General features: G+C 39.6%; 1 protein-coding gene across 8 annotated transcripts in view; it reads right to left on the bottom strand.

Annotated features, from left to right (window-relative positions):
* Positions 1-20,694, bottom strand: part of cep350 (centrosomal protein 350) — a 34,134-nt gene that overhangs the window by 2,007 nt on the left and 11,433 nt on the right. For 3 of the 8 annotated variants that reach the window (XM_039663498.2, XM_039663661.2, XM_089119790.1), the window contains 27 exons: positions 19,212-20,104; positions 18,583-18,733; positions 18,205-18,350; positions 17,818-17,989; positions 15,852-16,105; positions 15,571-15,740; positions 15,367-15,477; positions 14,993-15,133; positions 14,737-14,870; positions 14,278-14,385; positions 14,004-14,170; positions 13,706-13,908; positions 13,316-13,503; positions 11,744-11,831; positions 11,437-11,583; positions 11,176-11,330; positions 9,131-9,253; positions 6,582-6,817; positions 5,612-5,805; positions 4,936-5,077; positions 4,150-4,310; positions 3,837-3,973; positions 3,656-3,738; positions 1,581-3,541; positions 785-1,258; positions 524-670; positions 146-268 (listed from right to left, as the gene is read on the bottom strand). In XM_039663498.2, coding sequence (XP_039519432.2) covers positions 146-268; positions 524-670; positions 785-1,258; positions 1,581-3,541; positions 3,656-3,738; positions 3,837-3,973; positions 4,150-4,310; positions 4,936-5,077; positions 5,612-5,805; positions 6,582-6,817; positions 9,131-9,253; positions 11,176-11,330; positions 11,437-11,583; positions 11,744-11,831; positions 13,316-13,503; positions 13,706-13,908; positions 14,004-14,170; positions 14,278-14,385; positions 14,737-14,870; positions 14,993-15,133; positions 15,367-15,477; positions 15,571-15,740; positions 15,852-16,105; positions 17,818-17,989; positions 18,205-18,350; positions 18,583-18,733; positions 19,212-20,104 — 7,009 coding nt within the window. The remainder of the gene's footprint in view (positions 1-145; positions 269-523; positions 671-784; positions 1,259-1,580; positions 3,542-3,655; positions 3,739-3,836; positions 3,974-4,149; positions 4,311-4,935; positions 5,078-5,611; positions 5,806-6,581; positions 6,818-9,130; positions 9,254-11,175; positions 11,331-11,436; positions 11,584-11,743; positions 11,832-13,315; positions 13,504-13,705; positions 13,909-14,003; positions 14,171-14,277; positions 14,386-14,736; positions 14,871-14,992; positions 15,134-15,366; positions 15,478-15,570; positions 15,741-15,851; positions 16,106-17,817; positions 17,990-18,204; positions 18,351-18,582; positions 18,734-19,211; positions 20,105-20,694) is intronic. The other 5 variants (XM_039663721.2, XM_039663798.2, XM_039663581.2 and 2 more) reach the window with 5 other exon arrangements.

Below are 20,694 nucleotides of genomic sequence, written 5' to 3'. Positions count from 1 at the left end.
GAGTTATGCATTTAGTATAAACTGCATACTATCCTTACCATAATGAAGCTTAAGTGGCAACATTAAACTAGATTTACTCCATGGTCAGCAAGTTTTTTGCAATTTGAGACACTAGCATTCTGAATAGGAAGTTAAAAACACTTACTAGAATGTGGTCAACTCGGTCTCGCTTTTTCCGTCCAAATTTGATCATTTTTTGCCAGTCTGTTTTCTGGTTCTGCTCTTTCTTTAGACCACACAACTTTAATACCTCAGTGGTGACAAATTCCTGAAATTAAAAAAAAAAAACACTTTAACACATACATAAATGAAATAAATGATAATAAACAAAATAAATAAATGAAATAATATACTGTACAATTATGTAAGAAGGGTAAAACTTGTGTCCTTGTTAAACATTACATGTAATTACTATAGTAGTAGTAGTAAAAATTAAGCATAACTACAGCCAACTAACCCTAACACACACTGTGACAAGGACAGTCACTAAAGTATAACTAAGTAGTATTGACAACTTGCTTACCTGGACAGTTGTGATGTCATTGGGGCATTTCACCCGATGGAAGTAGGTGGAATTAAGGCGACGTGGCTTCATCCATTGGGGCAGATCAACTTTCGGATCTTCTGCATAGATGTCTTGAATGACCTCCCATGATAAATCAAAGACGGTCTGTAAATAAATCCAACAGCAAACATTTTTTATGGATTTTTTTCTGGACATGTTGTTAACTAAAACCTTCCCAAGGCTAAACAAACACACAAATGTCAGAATCTCACTCCCTACCAGTCTGTAGCTCCGTTGACATTGAGCCTCCAGGTCACTGGCTTTGGCGTCTCCTTCCAGGAAACTATTAGAGGGTTGAGGTTTGGGTACTGCAGTCAGACTTGGTCGACCATGACCCAGTTTGCAGCTTTTCCAGATCTCTTGAGTAGCAGCGATGACCAGTTTCTCCACCTCCTGGACAGTGTGAGGAACAACCATGGCAGGCTCCTCTGGTTGCTTCATCTGAACAGGAAGTTCAGGCCTGGGGGGTGTTTTGACCTGTTCCCCTGTACCCAAACTCAGGGAGCTAGATACGCCATCTTGCTGCTGTTGAAGATTTTGCTTTTGCTGCTGTTTCCGTGAACTGAGACCAAAGTCCTCATCGAACCAGTCCTGCTCGTCACCAAGGACGTCGAAGAGCTCGCGGCTCAGCTCCAGCTCTGCCAGACGTTTAGCTAACTCTTCCTGTCCACTTGTACCCAGGACAGGGCTCTCCTGTTGAAAAGGCATAGTTAACATTCATCAAGATCACCTCATTACAACCTTCATCAAGAGAAGATCTGATTTAACTTTATGTTCTATTTGAACTTTGCAACACACCGCAGGCCTAAAAAGAAGGTTCCAAGGTAACACCAGTCTTTGGATATCTGTCAATTCAGCTGGAAATGTCAACTGAAGCATTACACATCAGCAATGTTATCAGTTTGTTGGGTAAATCATTCACTTGTTTTCAATAACATTTTTTTTTTCAAACTGGTTTCTCATTTTATTAAGTTCTTGAGGATCTTAAGATTAATCAGAATAGTCAGTCACTTACAGGTCTGTTGCAATGCTCTGGAGATGAAAGTTCTTCCTGATCATCATCAAAGAAGGAGCGGAAACTGTCCGTCTTTGTTTTGGATGCAGACCTGCTTTGAGACTTGAAGTTGTTGCTTCTAAGACCATCATCTTCATTGATGAAGTCTCTTTTCAACTGATTAGCAGCTGATAACTTCCCCTCTTTGTCTTTCTTGATCTTCTGAAATTGCTTCACTGCATCACTTAAGAAGTTTTCCACAAGTTTATCTGCGAGGGTAGTCAAAGCTTTTTTGTTATTCAAGTCTTCCCTGTTGTCTAGACTAGCCTCCTCGATTGAGATGTCAGTGGATTTCTGAAGACCATCAACTCTGGATTTCTCACCCTCAACCAAAAGGTCCAAAATGACTGCTGTTGGTTCCTCTTCTTGCTTTTGGTTTTTGGATGTCCCTTTATCCAAATTATTGAGCAATGGAACGACTTCAACAGATGCGTCCTCGAATTTGAGAATGACGTCCCTGTCTCCGCCGTTAGGCACCGTGTGCGGACCTTTGTCACAGTCTTTAATAATATTGCAGTCAATATCGTTAAAATCCAGGTTATGCTGAGATTTAATAAAAGTGCTTTGCCCAGTGGAAAGCTGTTTGATGTTGAGTTCCAATGGCTTTTCATGCTCATCCAATGGCTCTCTGGCTTCAGGATATAAATCTAGGTCAGATTTTTCACCTTTCACTTTGTTTAGCAGATTTGTGTGCTCCAACTGCTTCTCTGAGCTTTTGTTTTTTCTGTTTGGCTGGTCATCAAATGATGAATCTTCATCTTCTGTGTCTGCACTGGCCTCAAACTTCTCTGGAAGACGAGAGATCTTGTCGGGTGGTGCAAATAAACCATGTTTTTCCCTACACTCAAAGTACACCACCCCATCATACGTTCCATTGTTACTTCCCTCAGGGTTGTCCAGTTCAACCCCAGCCCAGAATCCATTGGCAAAGTTAGTTTGTCCCTTGAATCTCAGTGTCCCTGGTTGTATATTACTCACCAGAACACGGTCTCCGATGCAGAAGCTTGGCAATTCGTCCTTTATTGGCAAGATTGGCATTTGGAGCTGGGGTGAAGTTGGACATTTTGAAGGGCTGGTGACGTCTTCTTTGGAGTCTTTACCAAAGCTGCCATTGGTACTTCCTGATTGGACACTTAATTCTTCTTCAATTTCCTCTTCACTACTGTACATTGGAGACTTAAATGATTTTTCTTTAGGCTCTGAGGCAGAAGGTGATGTAGGCTTTGATTCATGGTTATCCTCCTTGAATGACGACCCAAAAGAAGACTCAAAGTCATCATTATAGCCATCACCTGGGGGTGACTGTGAATCTTTCATTGGTGGTAAATCCTCCCTCTTGGACAACCAGAAGTCAGGGGTACTAGAATGATCTATGACCGAAGTCTTTTCAGCTGAAGGGTAGACTATATCTTTTGATTTCGTCACAGGAGATAAGTTTGAATCAGCAAATTGCATACTCTCTCCAGCTTCTGCAGTCTCTCGAAATGCTGGCTTGTCATCAGCATCCTTCTCAGGCAATCTTTCCTTTTCAAATTTGGAGTTTACATCCTTTCGAAATGGCATCTGAAGCCCAAGATCCAATTTAAGCAGAGGGTGAGAGTGCTGGTCAGATTGTTCATTCTCAGACCCCTCTGTCTTTGCATATTCCAGTTCCTCCATAATCCCAGACTTGTGACAAGAGACCACGCTCTCATCTCCTGAATGGAGGTCGTTGACCTCTGGCCTAGCAGAATGCTCTTTGATGGAGGGGGCATTTTCTGACTGGTGGCTTGGATATTCTGGACTGTGCAAGCTCCTCAAAACGTCCATATGTTCTGGACTTCCCATAACCGGGGTTGGAGTGACTGTAGGAGGATCTTCATCTGAGGAAATGTCATCATGTTCTGATAAATACTTATGAAGTCCTGATGGTGCAACATCATCTGCGAACAAAACCAGACACCATGCACAATTATAACATTATGTATCTTTTTATTCTGTTTTGAAGCAATATTCTCAATTTCAGCATGTATGTGCTGTAGTCTAAGGCATTGCACCTTTATCTGCTGACCCATCTGTGGGCACAGTCTCTGATTTCTCAGTATCTGTGACAATCTTCCAGTTCTTGCTAGTCTCGGGCCTGTGAAAGTAAACATGCATCAACTGTTATGAGCACAAAAGACAAAAAAATGAGACTGAAAAGTGAATTAAAAAGGACTGGTAAATGTCAAGGCTGACCTCTGAAGAGGAGGGGGTTTTATCCAAGGCTTTTCAGTGGCCGACGTGGGAGTTTTAATCTGGGGTTTGGTAGCTGGAGTGCTGTCAGGCTCTTTACTCAACTCAGCCTTGGTCTTCTGAATAAAGTCATTATATGACTGGGGAACCATAGGAGGAGACAGTCAGAAACATGAACACATACAGCATAATAAGAAAGTTATAGTATAGAAAATTAAAATAGTATTTAAAAAATTGCAAGAAAAGTGATTTATATTAAAGGAACAGCATAATGTTCCACAGAAATGAATGAATACGGAAGGTGCTGGTCGCTGACCTCCAACTGTTTCAGTAGACTCGCTTCCTGAGCTTTCAGACGCTCTTTTTGCCTCTTTTTTTGCTCTTTCTTCAGTTGGTAAACCACAGATTTGCGCTTGCGGAGCTCGTCCTTGAGGGCACGAATGCGACTCTCAATATCACTCTGATCAGATGTGGTCTCTAAGGTAAAAGTAAAAAAATATTACACAACCTCAGCTAAGAAATATGAAGTTAAACCATTGTCACCACCAAAAACATTGCCTCATGTGGCAATAAATATTCTCTATAAAGATTAGAGGCTACTTAAAATGTAAATATTATAGATAGACAATGTTTGAACCATAAAAGTATCACAGTCTCTTTCACACAGAGAATCAGTAAAAGGCAGGTAGACTCATCTGTGTTTCTACAACATGACTAAGTGGTTTGAGCCAGAGAAGTGCACACACAGAGCTAAACATCAAGCATTAAATGTCGCTGGCACAGTGCTCCTTCTCCAGTCTTCACACCTCCAATTTAGTATAGATGTAAAGAATAAACCAGACCTAATTAAATTAATCCTAAAACAGACCCGGCCTTAATGACGAATGAGAACTATGATTTGAAATGTAAATAAAGCAAGGAAAAAGAAAGACCAATTATTACTAGTGAATAAGAAGAGGTAGTCCACTTAAAAGATTAGGAGAGTCAAATGCAACATGTAGATTGCAACTTCTAGTATACTTATTTTCAAGGAAAACAGGTCTAGATGATAGAGCAAATCCTGATTATTTCAGAAGTCTGCTGGGTGAAACAAGGATCTTACCGGATGGAGTGGCCGAATAAGGGTCACAGGTGTGGGCCTCGCTGGTCTTGGATTTGGAGCACACCTGCATCTTGCTGCTTTCACTAGTGCCAGGCTGGCTACTGTCTGAATGATGAAGAGAGCTGACTTTCCCTGGATGAGACTGCCACACACACACACAAGCGCAAAGAGGGATCCAAGGTCAGGACATGTAAATCACACTCACCAAAGAGAGCTATAATCAACCCTGTGTAATGTCACAACAGATTAAAAAACAACTTGTGCTCATAAGATGGAAACAACTTTGCAAATCCAATGCTCAAGAACTTCTCTTATAAATATCACGTATAAACATTAAATGCAGCATATTCCATGTTTGACTTCCAGTCCTAACGTTCCAATACACTTCAAGTGACAGCCACACTACTGAACTGCTCTAAAGCATGTACATTTGCATGGTAAAAATGGGCAAAAGATTGTGAGGCTCATATCAAATGAAAAGGAGCATTTAGTTGCAGTTATTGTCCTTAATGGTGGCGATAATTACATATTAGGTTCACAGGACTGAGATAGGTGTAATCTAACTGATCTAAATTACTGTATTTTGTATTCAATCAGCTAACAGTTTGGCACTCTAAACAGACAATGTCACAAACATAGGGGGCAAATACTTTTTTTTTTACTATACTATTTTCACCTGTTTGCTGTCTGCGGCATTAAACTCAAGTGAACAGAGGGTATCAGGGGCAGGGCTGCTTCCTGGCTGAGGAGAGTGGAGCTCAGAGACAGGCTGGTCTGAGGAAGGACTTGCCAGCTGCTCTGGAACAGACAAATCAGTGTGCACACTGGACACAGACAGCGCTGGAGAGTAGTCATCTTCACTGAGTGCTTCTGTAAAAACATGGATGAAGATATACAAGATGTATCAGGTCAATTTATAATCTAAAACACCTACCTTCAAAACAAGTAAACAGAGTAAACATAACACAGTGTGGAAAACCTTTCCATGGGCACATTAATAAATAAATAATCCACAAAATGCCATGCTGTACAATGATTTTACCCCAATAACATACAACACATGACAACATAACACACATGTCGTTACACACAAGGTGAAGTTCCTAAAACCCCCTTAAACCATGATATTAAAACTGTAACAAAACTTCTAGTGACTCTTTAATAAAACAGAAAAAAGCAAACAATGAAAACTAGATTAGTAAGATTTTTTTTTTACATGTTTTGAAGTCTCATACTCACCAAGGCTGCATTTATTTGATCAAAAATACACTAAAATCAGTAATTTTATGAAATATTACTTTTAGCATCCATTAGTCTTCAGTGTCACATGATTCTTCAGAAATCATTATAATATGCTGATTTGGTGCTCAAGAAACATTTCTTATTATTATCAATGTTGAAAACAGTTTCATGAAATTTCTTTCAGGATTCTTTGATGAATATAAAGTTCAAAACAACAGAATTTCTTTGAAATGGAAATGTTTTATTTTTTACTATGGCTTTTGATTAATTTAATGTTTGAAATGCTTGCTGAATAAAGGTATTCATTTCTTTCAAAACAAATCTTACGGACCTACAACTTTTGAATGGCAATGCATACGGAGTACAACTGATATGAATACATTTTTCAATTTCACTTCCTTCACCTTGCCCTTTGGGAGTCTCTTGTCCAGCGCTGGTTTTACTGTGCTCACATTCCCGGCTGTGCTGCTGCAGTGGCGTTCTGTTGCGTGGCTCCTGCTGTTTTTCCCAGGCCGCCAGAGCCTGCTTCTCCATGCGCCGCACTTCGGCCTCCTCTGCATCCAACCGTTGCCTCCACTCGAGAAGTTCCTCCGCATGTCTGCGCCTCTGCATCAACTGCTGCTCCCTTTTAGTGAGAAATCTACAGAACAGAGAGCGAAAGAGACAAAAGAGAGAGAAAAGGCAGAAGAAGGGAGGACAAGATTGTGAAAAGCAAAGTGACACAACTTGGAGACATACCACCACAAGAGCAGGCAAAGCAGACGTCCAAATAATGCCACTCACCCACCTTCTTCAAACAACAGATTAGTCTCATTTCCAAAGTATGTAAAACAAACAAACCCAGACACAAACACACCCACTCACACTCCAATACATGCACGACTCCGATTGGAGACCTGCACTCATTTAAATGGGGGAAAAAATGGCAGGACTGTGCCTTTAATGTCATTATTAGGGTAGAACTCATGCACCTGGTACAGTTCATATGAGAAACACAGAAATGACCACCTCACAAACTGAAACACACAGGTTCCACCCAGGGTTTGACAAAATGTTGTGCTTTTGTCTCTGTAAGAGCAATCCCGCAATAGAATTATTTTTGATACTATGTTTAATTTACACAAAGGCTGTGAAACGATTAATCGCATCCAAAATAAAAGTTTGTGTTTACATAATATATGTGTGTGTAGTGAGTATAATTATTTTGTATATATAATTACACACACATGCATGCATATATATATATATAGAAATATTTGCATATATATATTTATACAAAATTAATATTATACATAAATATCAATATTTGATATATTAATAACACATTTTTCTTAAATATATACATGCATATGTGTGTATTTATATATACACCATAATTATACACACTACACACAAATATATTATTTAAACACAAACTTTTATTTTGGATGCGATTAATCGTTTCACAGCCCTAATTTTCACTAAAGAAAATTTTGTGCGAATCAGAACAGAATTCCTGCTATTTTTGTTTTGTACTATTGTCTCCCTCGCATAGCGAATTTTCAAATGCTTGGTCAAATTATTTGACATGCTAACAAAGCACATTAAACGGAATTAGCATTTCATATGCTATACAGAATATTACAACATATTTAACATTTTTAGCAAGCTGCACCAGGTAAAACTTGTGCTTCACTTATGGCAGATCATTTATTCAGAGAATAAAAAAAAGACCTCCATGCGTCATGACTTTGGTCAGGGAGATCAAACCCGCCTGCCTTTTTCATTGAGGTTTAAGATAATTAAAAACATGTTAGAGAAAAACAGATGGCTTTATCTAAAAGCAATCGCCTTGCTTCATGAATACAACGGCCATCTTCATCTAACCATAAATTCTATTATGTTGCCTCAGTCATATATACTCATTAGCTCATCGCGGGCTACACTTATTTAATCAGGGGCTGGAGTTAAGATTTACTGTGGCCATTGGGCAGATGAAGAAGTCCTAAACTAGCATTATTCAGAAGCATACAATACATCAGTCTGCCCAGGCCTGTCTGAAAAGAGATATTCCTTCTGGTCTCCACTCACCACAACACCAAGTTCAAGAACTGATTTAACAGAGATGATTTTTTTGTGTGTGCAGTGCATGGGTGAAGCTCACGAAAGTTGTAGTTATCTAGATTGTATTTCATAACAAAATCAGAATATAAATATAAAAGCAAAATTATAATGAAGCCTATTCTTTTTCTCATTATTTCTAAGAATAAACATTATTGAAGCATTAAAGCATCTTAAAGCATTGAAGCAATTTGTTGTTAAATGTCATGAAAATGCTGCCAAAAACGTTACTGGTCATAAAACAGGCTTCATCAATGCAAAATATATTTAATTGTTTTCCATTTGAATTTGAGGTGAAATATGTACATTTTCATGAGATTCACCATATATAAATTACATATATTAATACAAGACAGACTAGCAACAAGGCAAAGACTGGATTTGACAGGATCACACCACAGAGACAAAAAACAAAGGACCCAGAAATCACTCATTTAACCCACCATGATTTAAACAAGTCTGATCTTTGGCTTTGGGATTGACGACGGTAATCAATTTCAAGAGATTTGCTTGTATCAGTTCAACAAATAGACTCAAAATCTAATCATGAAGGATTTGGGTAAAACATTCAGGTCATTAGAAATAAAAAAACATAATCTTCCGCAGTCAGATAAATAACTATGATTGATATTGAACTTGCTTTAGCCAAAGAATCAGCTTATTTCACCATGGTGTAGCTGGTTCATTTTCATCCATCCATTCATCACTGCATTCCTTTTTTCCTGCTTGTATCCCCACCAAACATTCCCCCACCCACCCAGCTGTGGCAGTGGATGAACAAAAGCATGCTCCATGGGAAACAGGTGCTGAGAGAGGAGAGGGGCGGGTAGAGGAGGATTGTGGGTAACTGTACCTGACCAACTGGCTGTAGATAAAAAGCTGGAATTTGGGGTGAAGTTTTGGGAGACAGACAGACAGAGAGGCCCAGTGATGAGCCGTAAAGACAGAGAAGAAATAATGGACAGGAGAACAGTGTCTAAAAACAAAGGAAGAAAGAGAGGAGAGGACAGTCAAATATTAAGAAACGAGTTGGCGAGAATGAAACAATAAAAGAGATAGACAAAAGACATGGAGAGAGAGAGAGAGGGAGAGGGAGAGAGAGAGAGAGAGAGAGAGAGAGAGTGTGTAAACATATGTAATGTGTCCTTATTTTCCTCTTATGTGCAACAAACAAACCAACCTGTTAGTAACTGTTAGGATTTAACTGCGTGCTGAAAATCCTTAAACCACTACTGTGAGCGTCATACATAAAAAAACAAGTCAAACTTTCAAAAACGATCAAAGACACTGATTTAAAAAACATTTTTACGAGTAAGATGAAAGGCCTTGGTAATTACAAGCTTTCCGGGAAAAGCAGCCTGGAAAAAATGACTTAATCCAAACAGAAGTCTGGGGAATCTAAAAATATTTCTAGTTCATATTTCAATCTTAAGGTTTTTGATGAAAACATTCCAGGATTTTCTCCATATTATGCCAAACGGTTCAAGGTTCAAAAGACAGTTTCAGTGCAAACTGTTCAAAGGGCTTTAAACGATACCAAACAATGAATAAGGGTCTTATCAAGCGAAACGATCGCTCATTTAAAAAAAAAAGAAACAAAGTTGAATTTTTATAAGCTCAAATGCTCACCTTGCTCTGTTCTGTGATGCGCGTTCGGGACTCTCCAGTTCGAACTCGTTCATCAAAATTAACGAATCTTTTTTCGTGTCATTTGGTTCATTCAACGAACGAAATGATTCGGGAAAAGATTTGTTCATTTTGTTCAAAGCTTCTAAAACTTAAACTTTGTTGGGTTTTTTTAATGAGCGATCATTTCGCTTGATAATACCCTTATTCATCGTCTGGAATCGTTTAAAGCCCTTTGAACAGTTTGTAGTTCGCACTGAAACTGTCTTTTGGACATTGAACCGTTTGGTTAACAGTAAAGTGCATTCTATGGAGAAAAATCCTGGAATGAAATCCTGGAATGAAAAATCCAAAAACCTTAATTTCTTTTCAACTGAAGAAAGAATGACATGGGGGTGACTAAATTATCAGCAAAAGATTTTTTTTTTAAATAGTGAACTACTCCTTTAATTTATGATGACCATATAAATTGTCTATATAGATGAGCACTGAATGATTACAGCTGGAAGTTATACAAAAGGGATCATCATGTTATTAGTCAAGACTTAGAAAAAGTTAGAAGCGTGTGAACGGTGCTACAATCCCAACACAGCAAGTGATTAGTTGAATCAGACAAGCGTAAAATCCCCTTCTCACTGTGTACCAATTTTATTCGCAGGTCAAAAATATGTTTGTCAGTACTATGAAGTTTTTAAACAACGGGACGACCCTCACCAGTTGCCAAGATATAATACTAAACAAGAACCTGTTGTCAAAGCTTGAGTGACTGAATATGGGAGAATGAGATCACGTACAATGGACAAAGAATTTAGAGAACATGTGGAGCTTTTGAAATGCATTAGTGAAACCTCATAACCAGCTGACTGTTTCAGAAATCTGGCTGTCAGAATGTACTTCCTGTTTACTAGTGGCATAAGGAAGCTGCTCTCAATTTAGACGTGAAAGATTCCTCCAATCATTAAGGGAGATGGGTGTTTTCCTACACAGAGCACACTTCTGTTCAAACCAAACACTGTACACACAGAAATAAACACTTTAAAACGTCACACAGTCAGCAAGCTGTAGATGAACCTCAAGGAAATGGATGCATGTAATTAGTAGTATTAGCCAGTCATAAATTATAAGAAATCACCCCTGAGCACACCAAACATACATTGTTTGTTTAACCTTTTTTGGAAAAAAATGCAAAATAAAACAATTTTCAGATTTGAGAGGACAAAAGAGCGATAAGATGGAAGGATAGAGAAGAAACATGCGTGAGGTTTTATTTACTTCTCGTCCATGTGAGAGCGCATCTTTTTCAGTTTCTGCATGATGCTGCTGGTTTCACTGCCTGACACAGACATGGGGGAGGGACTTCGGGTCTCTGTGTCTGTCACTACCACACTGGGTGGAGCTGACTCCTCCGCTACACCCGACATGGGTGACTGCAGATGTTTGAGTTAAAAGAATAAATAAAAAAAGTCAGAGAAATGTACATTGTGTCTATAAATAAATATTATTGCCATAAAAATAATAATTCAGAAGACTGACCAGCTTTGTGTCCTCGGCACTTTTGAGCCGCTCTTTGAGTTTAAGGGTTGTGTGTCTTATTCTCTCAATCTCTTCCTGCTGTTTGAAGAGCAGCTGTCTTTCTCTCCTCGCTGCTTTATTGGCCTCCTGTAGCCGTTTAATCTCTGCCTGTGGGAAAAACCATAAAGCAAATTTGAGCTTTTATGTGTCATGTATCATACATGCTAGAGTTTGAAAACTTCACAAATTGATGAACATTTAACTTAATAAAAATTCATTTACAAGTCTATCTTAGAAATAATCTCATAATTCCCCATATGGTTGTCACCTGTTCCTGCTGTAGCTTCATAATCAGGCCTCTCTGTTTCTTACGAAGAGGTGGCATCTTATCATCCTCGCCTTTATCTCTGAGACGCCTGGTGGAAAGGAAAGATGACGAATAGCATGTCACTATAGTTCACTAGTATACGGTCTTTAAATGTATGGGTTTCTATTTTAATGAGATTTAGCAAAAAAAAAAAAAAAAAAAAAAAAAAAATGCAGCATTTTTTTTTCTTTTTTGCTAAATCTCATATAATCAGGGCTAGACATTAACGCTTGTCCGGGACAAGTGGATATTTTAAGGGACAAGTAAAGAGAATTTTACTTGCCTGACCGGACAAGTAGCCTGATTAAAACGTCAGTGACAAAAAAAATAATAACTAGGGAATCACTAAAATGAGAGAATTCAGATTTTTTTTGACATTTATTGCAAGTTGCGATCGACAGTGGTCAGATAATAAATGTATGGGTTAAGGTTGCCATTTCCTGAATACCATCACCATTAAAAATGTGACATTTCATAAAACAGTAAAAATTAAGTCATTTTAGATGCAATATTGACTGTTTTTGATCCGTTTCAGCGGCGAAAATAGTCAAGACACAGCAGAAGAACCAAAGAACCATCGCGCATCTCACCAGAAAAGTTAACCGTGTTTCATTAATGAATGATTTTGTGCTTTGAACAAATTGGTTGTGTCAAAGATTCAATGACCCATTCATAAACATCTGTCTCAATCTTGAATAAATGACTAAATGACTCACTCATTAAGACGGTCACCGACATCCACCGGCTGGCGGTTTAGTGTTATGTTTAAAAGTATCATTCTTTTAAACGTTTCTTATTTGTATATTTAAATTATATATTTTCTATTATTTAATGCAATTGTAATTTTTCAGTGTAAATGATTTAATTTGATCAGCCCTATAGTGTCTTATTATTTTAAATAATTTAATATATTGATCAAATTTAGGAATTTAAAATGAAAGATGAAACATACATTTAATACGATTGGGGAGCCCTTTAAAAGGTGCATATATAACAATATGGAGATTTAAATAAAACAAACACGATGAGAATATTGCTTCAAAATAAATTAGGAGGACGTAACTCGTCATGATATCGAATCAAATCGTTGACAATCGTAATCTAATTGAATAGTGAGACCAGTAATGATTCACACCACTAGTGAGAAAACAGCAGTTAAGAAATCATCTGATCATAGTGATGTGGATATGTTTGCATGAGCTCTGCAATTCAGCATTGTCCAGTCAAGTCACGTCACGTGTATTTATAGCTTTATAAAACACTGCTTTAAAGCCACAAATATCATTATCATATAACTGTTCTCTATAGGCCTACTGTGAGACATTTATTCAAGAAATTCATTAAACAGAAAGACGTATAGTAAGAGAAATATAAGGTCGGAGTGAGATTTAAGGGAACGTCTTTTACCAGCGAGCATGATCGCGGTTGTGAAGCGTTCGCCTGGGCCGTGAGTGATTGAGGGGAGTGCATTAGCATAACACAAAACATGCTCTGGTCCCGATTCAACTCAATTAACATGAACATTTGTCCTGCCTCTTTTGGTGTTCCAGCCAGGCCAGTTCAGTCTTGGTCTTCTCTCGGAGCGCCTTCTGACGCAGACGCAACAGAGAACTCTGATGCTGAGCTCGAACTTCCTCCTCCTTCATGTACTGACGCACCAAGTCTATGGTGAACTTGGAGAAGCTGTCCTGTCCACCAGAGAAGGGCATGCTGTCATCCTGCTGTGTATGCCGTGATATGGAAACAGAGCAGTGGAAAAACACAAGGGCTGAGTCACGTATCCATCACATATTTCTTATCAGCACACCAGGAAAACACAAACAACCTCCAACTATGACAACCAAACAGAAAGAAACACAACAGGCCCGTTCATACTGAACAAAACTGGAGTCAGAGACATGAGGAGAGCTGACAGGAAATTACCTTTGAGCTCACTCTATGGCTGGATGTGTCATGGCTGTGATCATCATCAGACTCAGGGCGAGGAATGGGCTTCCTGTCCAGCGATTCGCGACGGTGGGCTTCAGATGGTAAAAGAGAGCGGAAAGATCTTTCTTCAATGTCGTCCTCTGTCATCGAATCATCAAACTTCACGGAGTACTCTGTGGCGATGGAGGCATTGTCTGCTGATTGGAAGAATGGACAGGAAGTGGTCAAAATAACGAACATTTCGTCAGGAAAGTCTGGACAGACAGAATGTCCTAAAAAATGTGAGCTTTACCTTTCTCTTCAAGCGGGCTGCGCACACTGTCAGAGCAAAGGGAGTCATCGGCAGCGGTGTGAGCCTGGTCCTCCACTGAACTACTGCTCCTGTCTTTCCCTGCTGTCCTCCTCTCCTTTTGATCGGAACGAGGTGGACTCAACTGGGTACTACTGCTGCCACCACCACTAATAAAGAGACAGAAACTAGCATTTACAGACTCCATGTTCATATAAAACCATTCATTTATGCTGTAAAAAGGAAATTATCTAAAAACAAAAGTACACAATGTTACCTGATGGTGGGTCTCCTGGAAGGAATGGACTCTGAGAGGCTGTCTGGTGGCGTCTCGATCTCTGACGGACTATGGTGTCTCTCAGGAGACTGCGCACTCTTCCAGCTACTGGAGAAGATCCAAAATAGTATCAGTAGTGATGAATAGATTGCAATCACTAATGTGACAAATTTGAAAAAATCTTTCACTTTAGAAAATGCAAAGTGAAAGCACTGTTAAAATAATAGCTCACGCAAAAATGAAAATGCGATCATGATTTACTCATCTACATGTTTTTTTCAAATCCACTGCCATGGCTCTCATATCTCATATACACTTTTGCATATTTAAACGTTCACATAAATTTCGGAACGATATGAAATCAATACGTTTAGAAATGAATTGTTTATATTAATGAAAAACCCCATCTAGTACCAAGCTGAAGCAAGCATTGTACATGAAGATAAAAAAGACCGTTACCTGTCCGTGCGGGGGTCTGGCTGGTGCTGTTTCAAACTGCGGTTGTGCTGTCTCTGTTGGTCATAAGGGCTAGTAATAGAGGGTCCAGGAACACTCAGCGCTCCCGCAATCTGTGAACGAGCCAGTTCAGTCATCTACAGGGGAGAGAGATAGAGAGTGAGCATCAATCCGGAATCATTCGAGAAAAAATACAAATAAATAAATAATTCACAATGCATTTGTGAATTGGTTTCTCGTACCCCCAAATTTAGCTCACCTCTTTAATGTGTCGTGCTGTTTCAGCTGTATGGCGTGCGGCCTCAGCTTGTTGGTTGATCATCTTATTTGTGGTCTCATGCAAACCTCCTAACGCCTGCTGTTGAGACTGGAGCAAACTCTCCTGCAGCTCTGCATGGGCCTTGAATCAAACACAAGCATGTCACAAAATATGTCAAAGATTTAACTAAAGCTGCCATTTTTAACTTGGTCTGAATTAGATTTAGATTTGATCACCCTTTCCTTCTTTTCTTTTTTACATGTTAAGTCCTCATCTCTTGAAGTTATCATTCAAACAGCTTTTTATACTAAACCCAAATTCTAAAATGCCCTCAACAAAGGTTTTAAACTATATGCATATTGTGCTGTGAATACCCGTGCAGCTTTCTGTCTGCTTTCTTCCAGCTGTCGTTGTGTTTCGAGGGCTTCCTGCTCTGCCTTCATCCTCAGCAGATACAGGTCACGTTCATGCCTCTGCTGCTGGGACTGCAAGAGTAAAAGGTTAAAGGTCACCCTCAAATACATGGCCACATGACCACAGAAGTTCAGATAATTGCTTTAGCAGATTTAGAACTTCACCTTAAGAATCTGAGCGAGCGAGACTGTTTCTTGCTGAGCGAGAGACACGCCTCTCACTCTTTCCACATCACTGAGCTGTCGCACTGACTCCTCCACTGCGTCCAGGTAATTGAGCTCAGCAGACAGGCGCTGCTGCAGGACCCCCGGAGCAAACTGAAGTTCCGCTGAACCTGGGGACACAGCAGAGTAATTAAAACAATTCCAACTAGAATTCCCCATTATCAGAGCAGACGACTTCAGCATTGCAGTTGCTAAGAAAAATCTAGACAAAGCCAGTTTACCTGCAGTCCTATGCTCTGATCTTCCTGGGCTTTGAGTATGGGGTGAGGGGTTGGATTTAGCCCTGGCAGCTGAAGAGGAGGATGAGGAGGAACTGGGAAGAGCTGTGTGGGGGGAGCCAGAGCCTTGGGCAGAGTCTCTGATTGGGATACGGTCACCTGGAGACAAGCGGGAAGAACGAGAGCTGGCTGGAGAGCCAGCGGCAGGAGTCGGACCAGGGCTTCGGGGAGATTTCTTTCCCTCAGAGCCAAAATGACTAATGAAAGAAAAAAGGAGAGGAAAATAAATAATAGCAATTAGTATTATTTATTGAGAATTTAGAAAAAGTATTTTAATACATCAATACATTTTATTAATTAATGATTTAGCTGAGATTGGAACAAGACATTTTCATCTAAAAGGTAAGCATCTTGAGTTGAATTGAGCACAGCACTATACAATGACCATCAAAACCTCCTATAGTCCAATAACACTGAACAATAAGGATTGTGTGCTACTGTGGATGGAAATTTTGTCAGAGAAGTGTGCTGATGATAGGAGTAACTGAAATGAATCCAGTTTAAACTCTGCTGCTGGATAAACCCATCCAGAGACCACATACGGCCCTCTGAATGCTGAAAAGACAGGAAGGCATGAGGGGAATCTGAGGCTTTAACAAATGCCACAGGGAGGTTCGAATGTCACACTAGAGGGAAATATCTGCTTGGCAATGAGCCTGGCCTGCAGCGCAGATAACCAACTGAACAAAAGAGCCAGTGTGTGCCTGCACGTCGCCTCCTGCCTCGTTTTCAGAAGGGCTACAGTAGGCCGAACACTTCTACCCTCCACCTGATATTTAGCAGCAGTAATATTGACACGGGCTCCACTGGGCTCTAATAATTATGATAAACAGGAACAGCAAGGATATTGAATTTAAGGATATTTCCGGTCTGTGCTCAAAATGTCCGAGTTCATGTCCGGTAACTTACTGAACAGCAGAATGGCAATGAAAAATGACTGGACTAGTACATTAAAATAAAAAAGAAAAGCATGAAGGCACATGCAGCAGATGTTTTTATTCAAACTATGGTGGCTTCAAGTATACATTTTTATCAGTGCCAGCTAAGCAACAGGAAATCCCTGAATGCCCTGATATACTTCAAGTGAAATAAAAAAAACAAACTTGTTTCGGTAGTTTGAAAAGGCTAACTAACCAAACTTTTAAAAAAGCTTTGTGCGGCTAGTATTCAATAAAATTCAATTCAAATTTATTTCTATAGTGCTTTTCACAATACATATTGTTTCAAAGCAGATTTACAGAAAGTGGTAAACTAACTTTAAACTTCCACTTCTAGTGAGTTAAATAATGAACACACCAGAGAACAACTTTATAGTGGAAATGTTGCAATTATAATTTTGTAGTACTTAACATAACTTTGTGACAATACCATTTTTTTCTGTGCAACTAGATCTATAAACCAACATGACTTGATAACTTGAATAGTGACAAATTGCAAAGCTGTTGCAAACATTTCCACATCCCTATGGATCAAATGCTTTCTTAACTGATCTTTCCTCCTTGCTGTAATTTCTTTTTCTTTATTTTGTTATTGAGTGAGCATCACATAATTGAATATTTATCTAAATGTAAGCGCGGACGGTGTCAGAATGTTCGCAAACCCTATAATACTTCATTTGACCCCTGAGCAAAGACTGATAGAGGACACAATGTGTTTAAAGTGACTATGAAATCAAAATTGACTAATCTTATTTTTTATGGAATATTGTTGTATTCATCATAAATGAATTATTTGTGCATTTCATTATTTTTTAAAGCATGTGCCCTCAATTTTTATTTCCCAATTGAATAATCAAGTCCTGCCATCATTTTTTTCTTGTTCGAGAAATCATTTCACTGAGATATAGATCGCAATAGGGAAGAAACGGCGATCGCAACTTTAGTTTCAAACTGACTTTAACAGGCCCTACCTATGGTTGGAGTGGACTGAAGCGCCCCCCAGTGTGCTTTCTGTGTCCACGCTCCTATGAGAGCTGCGACTGGATGCTTTATCAGAGCCACTCTTCTTGAAGCCCTCAGCAGGGAGATCAGAGACTGCAGAGGACGTGTTTCTTTGTCCCTCCAGCAGGCTCCTTTCTGAGGCTGTAGGAATGTACACAGATAAAATTTGCACTGTAATCATGACACAAAAATGTCTGTTCAAAACCAACACCAGTGAAATTGAGTCAGTACTTCTGATACTGTTTAAGACAATGAAAATCTGAAAAATCTGAAATCCCTATAGGAATGTACAGAGAACATAAACTGATTTCACACTCAAGATCACATGATGTGGCCCTCTATATAATATATCTGACCTCTCTTGCTGCTTGAGCTGGCTGAGTGCGGAGAGGAGAGGGGTGTGAGGGCTGGTGAACGCTGAGATCTCTCTCCAGCTCTGTTACTGTATGCAGATCTCCCACTTAGCAACTCGTCTAAAGGACTGAACCGACCATGGCCATTACTGTGGAGAGAAGGCATCAGATATTATATTAAACTAATATACACACAGATATGGACATATTATGACTCTACATAGAGCTTATGAAATGGAAGGAAGGGCGGGTGAGACGATAGAGCAACACTGCCCTCTTCAGGCTGGTTATTAAAAATTGTTAACTTCACCCTCTTCATCCATTCATGTCAATTTGAATATACAAGGCAGTGATCAGAGTATTCAAATAATTTAGTTTTACCTGAGCCCATTAGGACTTCTCTTGGATGCTGATTGGCTACTGCCACGCGAGGAAACAAAGTCATCTTCATAGACCATGCCATCCAATGAGTTGGCACCAGACAGAACAGAGCGGAGAGCTGGAGAACTCTTACCTCCCCTCTCCTCAAATGCTACACAAACAAATACATGCAATGAATATATACACTAACATTCAAAAGCTCAGGGATTCTGTAAGATTATACAGGAATTTTATACTGTTATTTAGCAAGGATGCATTCAGTTGATCAAAAGTGACAAAATAAATGTTTCTTGAGCACCAAATCAGCATAAAAGAATGATTTCTGAAGGCTCATGTGACACTAAAGACCGAAGTAATGGCTGCTAAAAATTCAGCTTTGCCATCAAAGGAATAAATTACATTTCTATGAGTATTATAATAGAAGGCAGTCATTTCACATCATTACTGTTGGCCGAATACACTCAACATTGGTGAGAAAAAACTTTTCAAAAACTTTTAATAATCTTACAGACCCCAAACTTTTGAAAGGTCATATAAATGCCTAAAACATCCATAATGTGACAGTCTTGTACACATCAGTTAGAATGAGTTAAATGTTAACACAGGTCAAATGTTTTAAAATGTCTCACCTTTGCCGTAACTCATGTTCTTTGTAAATATATTAATAACACTGTGCGGGCTTCCCTTGGCCAGTTCTTCCCACGGTCCATTGCTTCCTCCTTGTGCCAGACTAGCCGGACTATAAGGCAGGTGCTTCTCTGCCTCTTTCCGAAAGCGTGAAATTGGGTTCGATCTGTCTCCATTCAAATGGGCTGCACTGTATCCTGTGGTTCTCAGTCTGGATTTGGGAAGCTCTTGCAGGTCTTCGTCAGACATACTGCCCTCACTTAGGGGACCCTCGCTGATAGAACCGCCACTGGAGTCCAGGTGAGCTTCCTGAACAACAGGCTTTGGAGGAGAAGGGGTCTTCCGTACGTTTCTATAAGTGAGGCTGGAGGACGAAGGTGTTTGTTTGTTCCAAGCCTCCACCCTCTCCCTAAAGCTGTGCAGGTTGCCCACACCTGGTAGGGCTTCATCATAGGTGCTCTGACCCTCAGCAAGCAGTCTTTCAATCCTCTCGACCAGGTCATCGGCATCCGTCAGATTCTCTCTGACTGGTGGACTGACAGGTTTAGCCCAGCGGTCATCGGTAGGGATTAAAAGACCTGTGCCCGTATCCCTGCTGCAACCGTAGTTTATTCCAGCACCGGCTAGCTTGCGTGCCTCACTCTCAATACGGCTAGAGAGAGAGGCAGCGGTGGCCTTAAGAGCCTCAATACGGCTCATTTTGTGGCCTGTGGCTGAGGGCAACGACGCATGTACAGTTCGGGACTCTCTGTTAGGTAGTGAAGGTTCTGGATCAAGTTCTAACAGTTGAGAGAAGATTTGACCAGAAGGGGGCGGTAAAGAGCTGCTGACCCTAAGAGCGGGACTACGCTCGTCGGATTGAAGCCAGGGTGATCCTGCAAATCCCAACTCATTCCTACAAAAACAATACAAGACAACAGATTATTAAAGTATAATGACCATATGACCTAAAAAAGAGGGGGAAAAAGACTGCCACTAATGAATACACAAAAAAAAACATGTATATATATATATATATATATATAATTTAATATATATATATATAATAAAATTCGCACACTGCATAAAACATATCTTTATGTAATCTCACCAAATGAATTCATTAGTGTAAGGATGGTTTTTTTTCCCCATTTTTAGGAACGTCCCAGTGCCCACAAACTTAACATGCAGCAAACGCCACTAACTACATGCACTTAAAAGTGGCCATGGAAACGGATACAGGCAAGCAACAAACACTTCTCACTAAGCTGACGGATTAATCTATTCTTACACAACTACTTGAAATAAGAGCATTTCATCAGTGTAAGGGAATATAAACGACTTTCCACTAAGAGAAAGCGGATATTTTATTAATCTGTTCAGTGCTTAGAACAGATAAACATCAAAAATGGAAGCTCTTTGGTGGAATCAACAGCTAACAATTTCGGGGTTTCTAGATGAAAAACCAAACATTACATTATGACACAGATGATGTAATGGAATGGG

The sequence above is a fragment of the Pimephales promelas genome, chromosome 14 (genome assembly GCF_988280905.1).
Source record: "Pimephales promelas chromosome 14, fPimPro1.hap1.1, whole genome shotgun sequence".
NCBI lineage: Eukaryota > Metazoa > Chordata > Actinopteri > Cypriniformes > Leuciscidae > Pimephales > Pimephales promelas.
The sequence above is the reverse complement of the archived record's forward strand: the minus strand, read 5'-3'. Positions and strand labels throughout refer to the sequence as shown.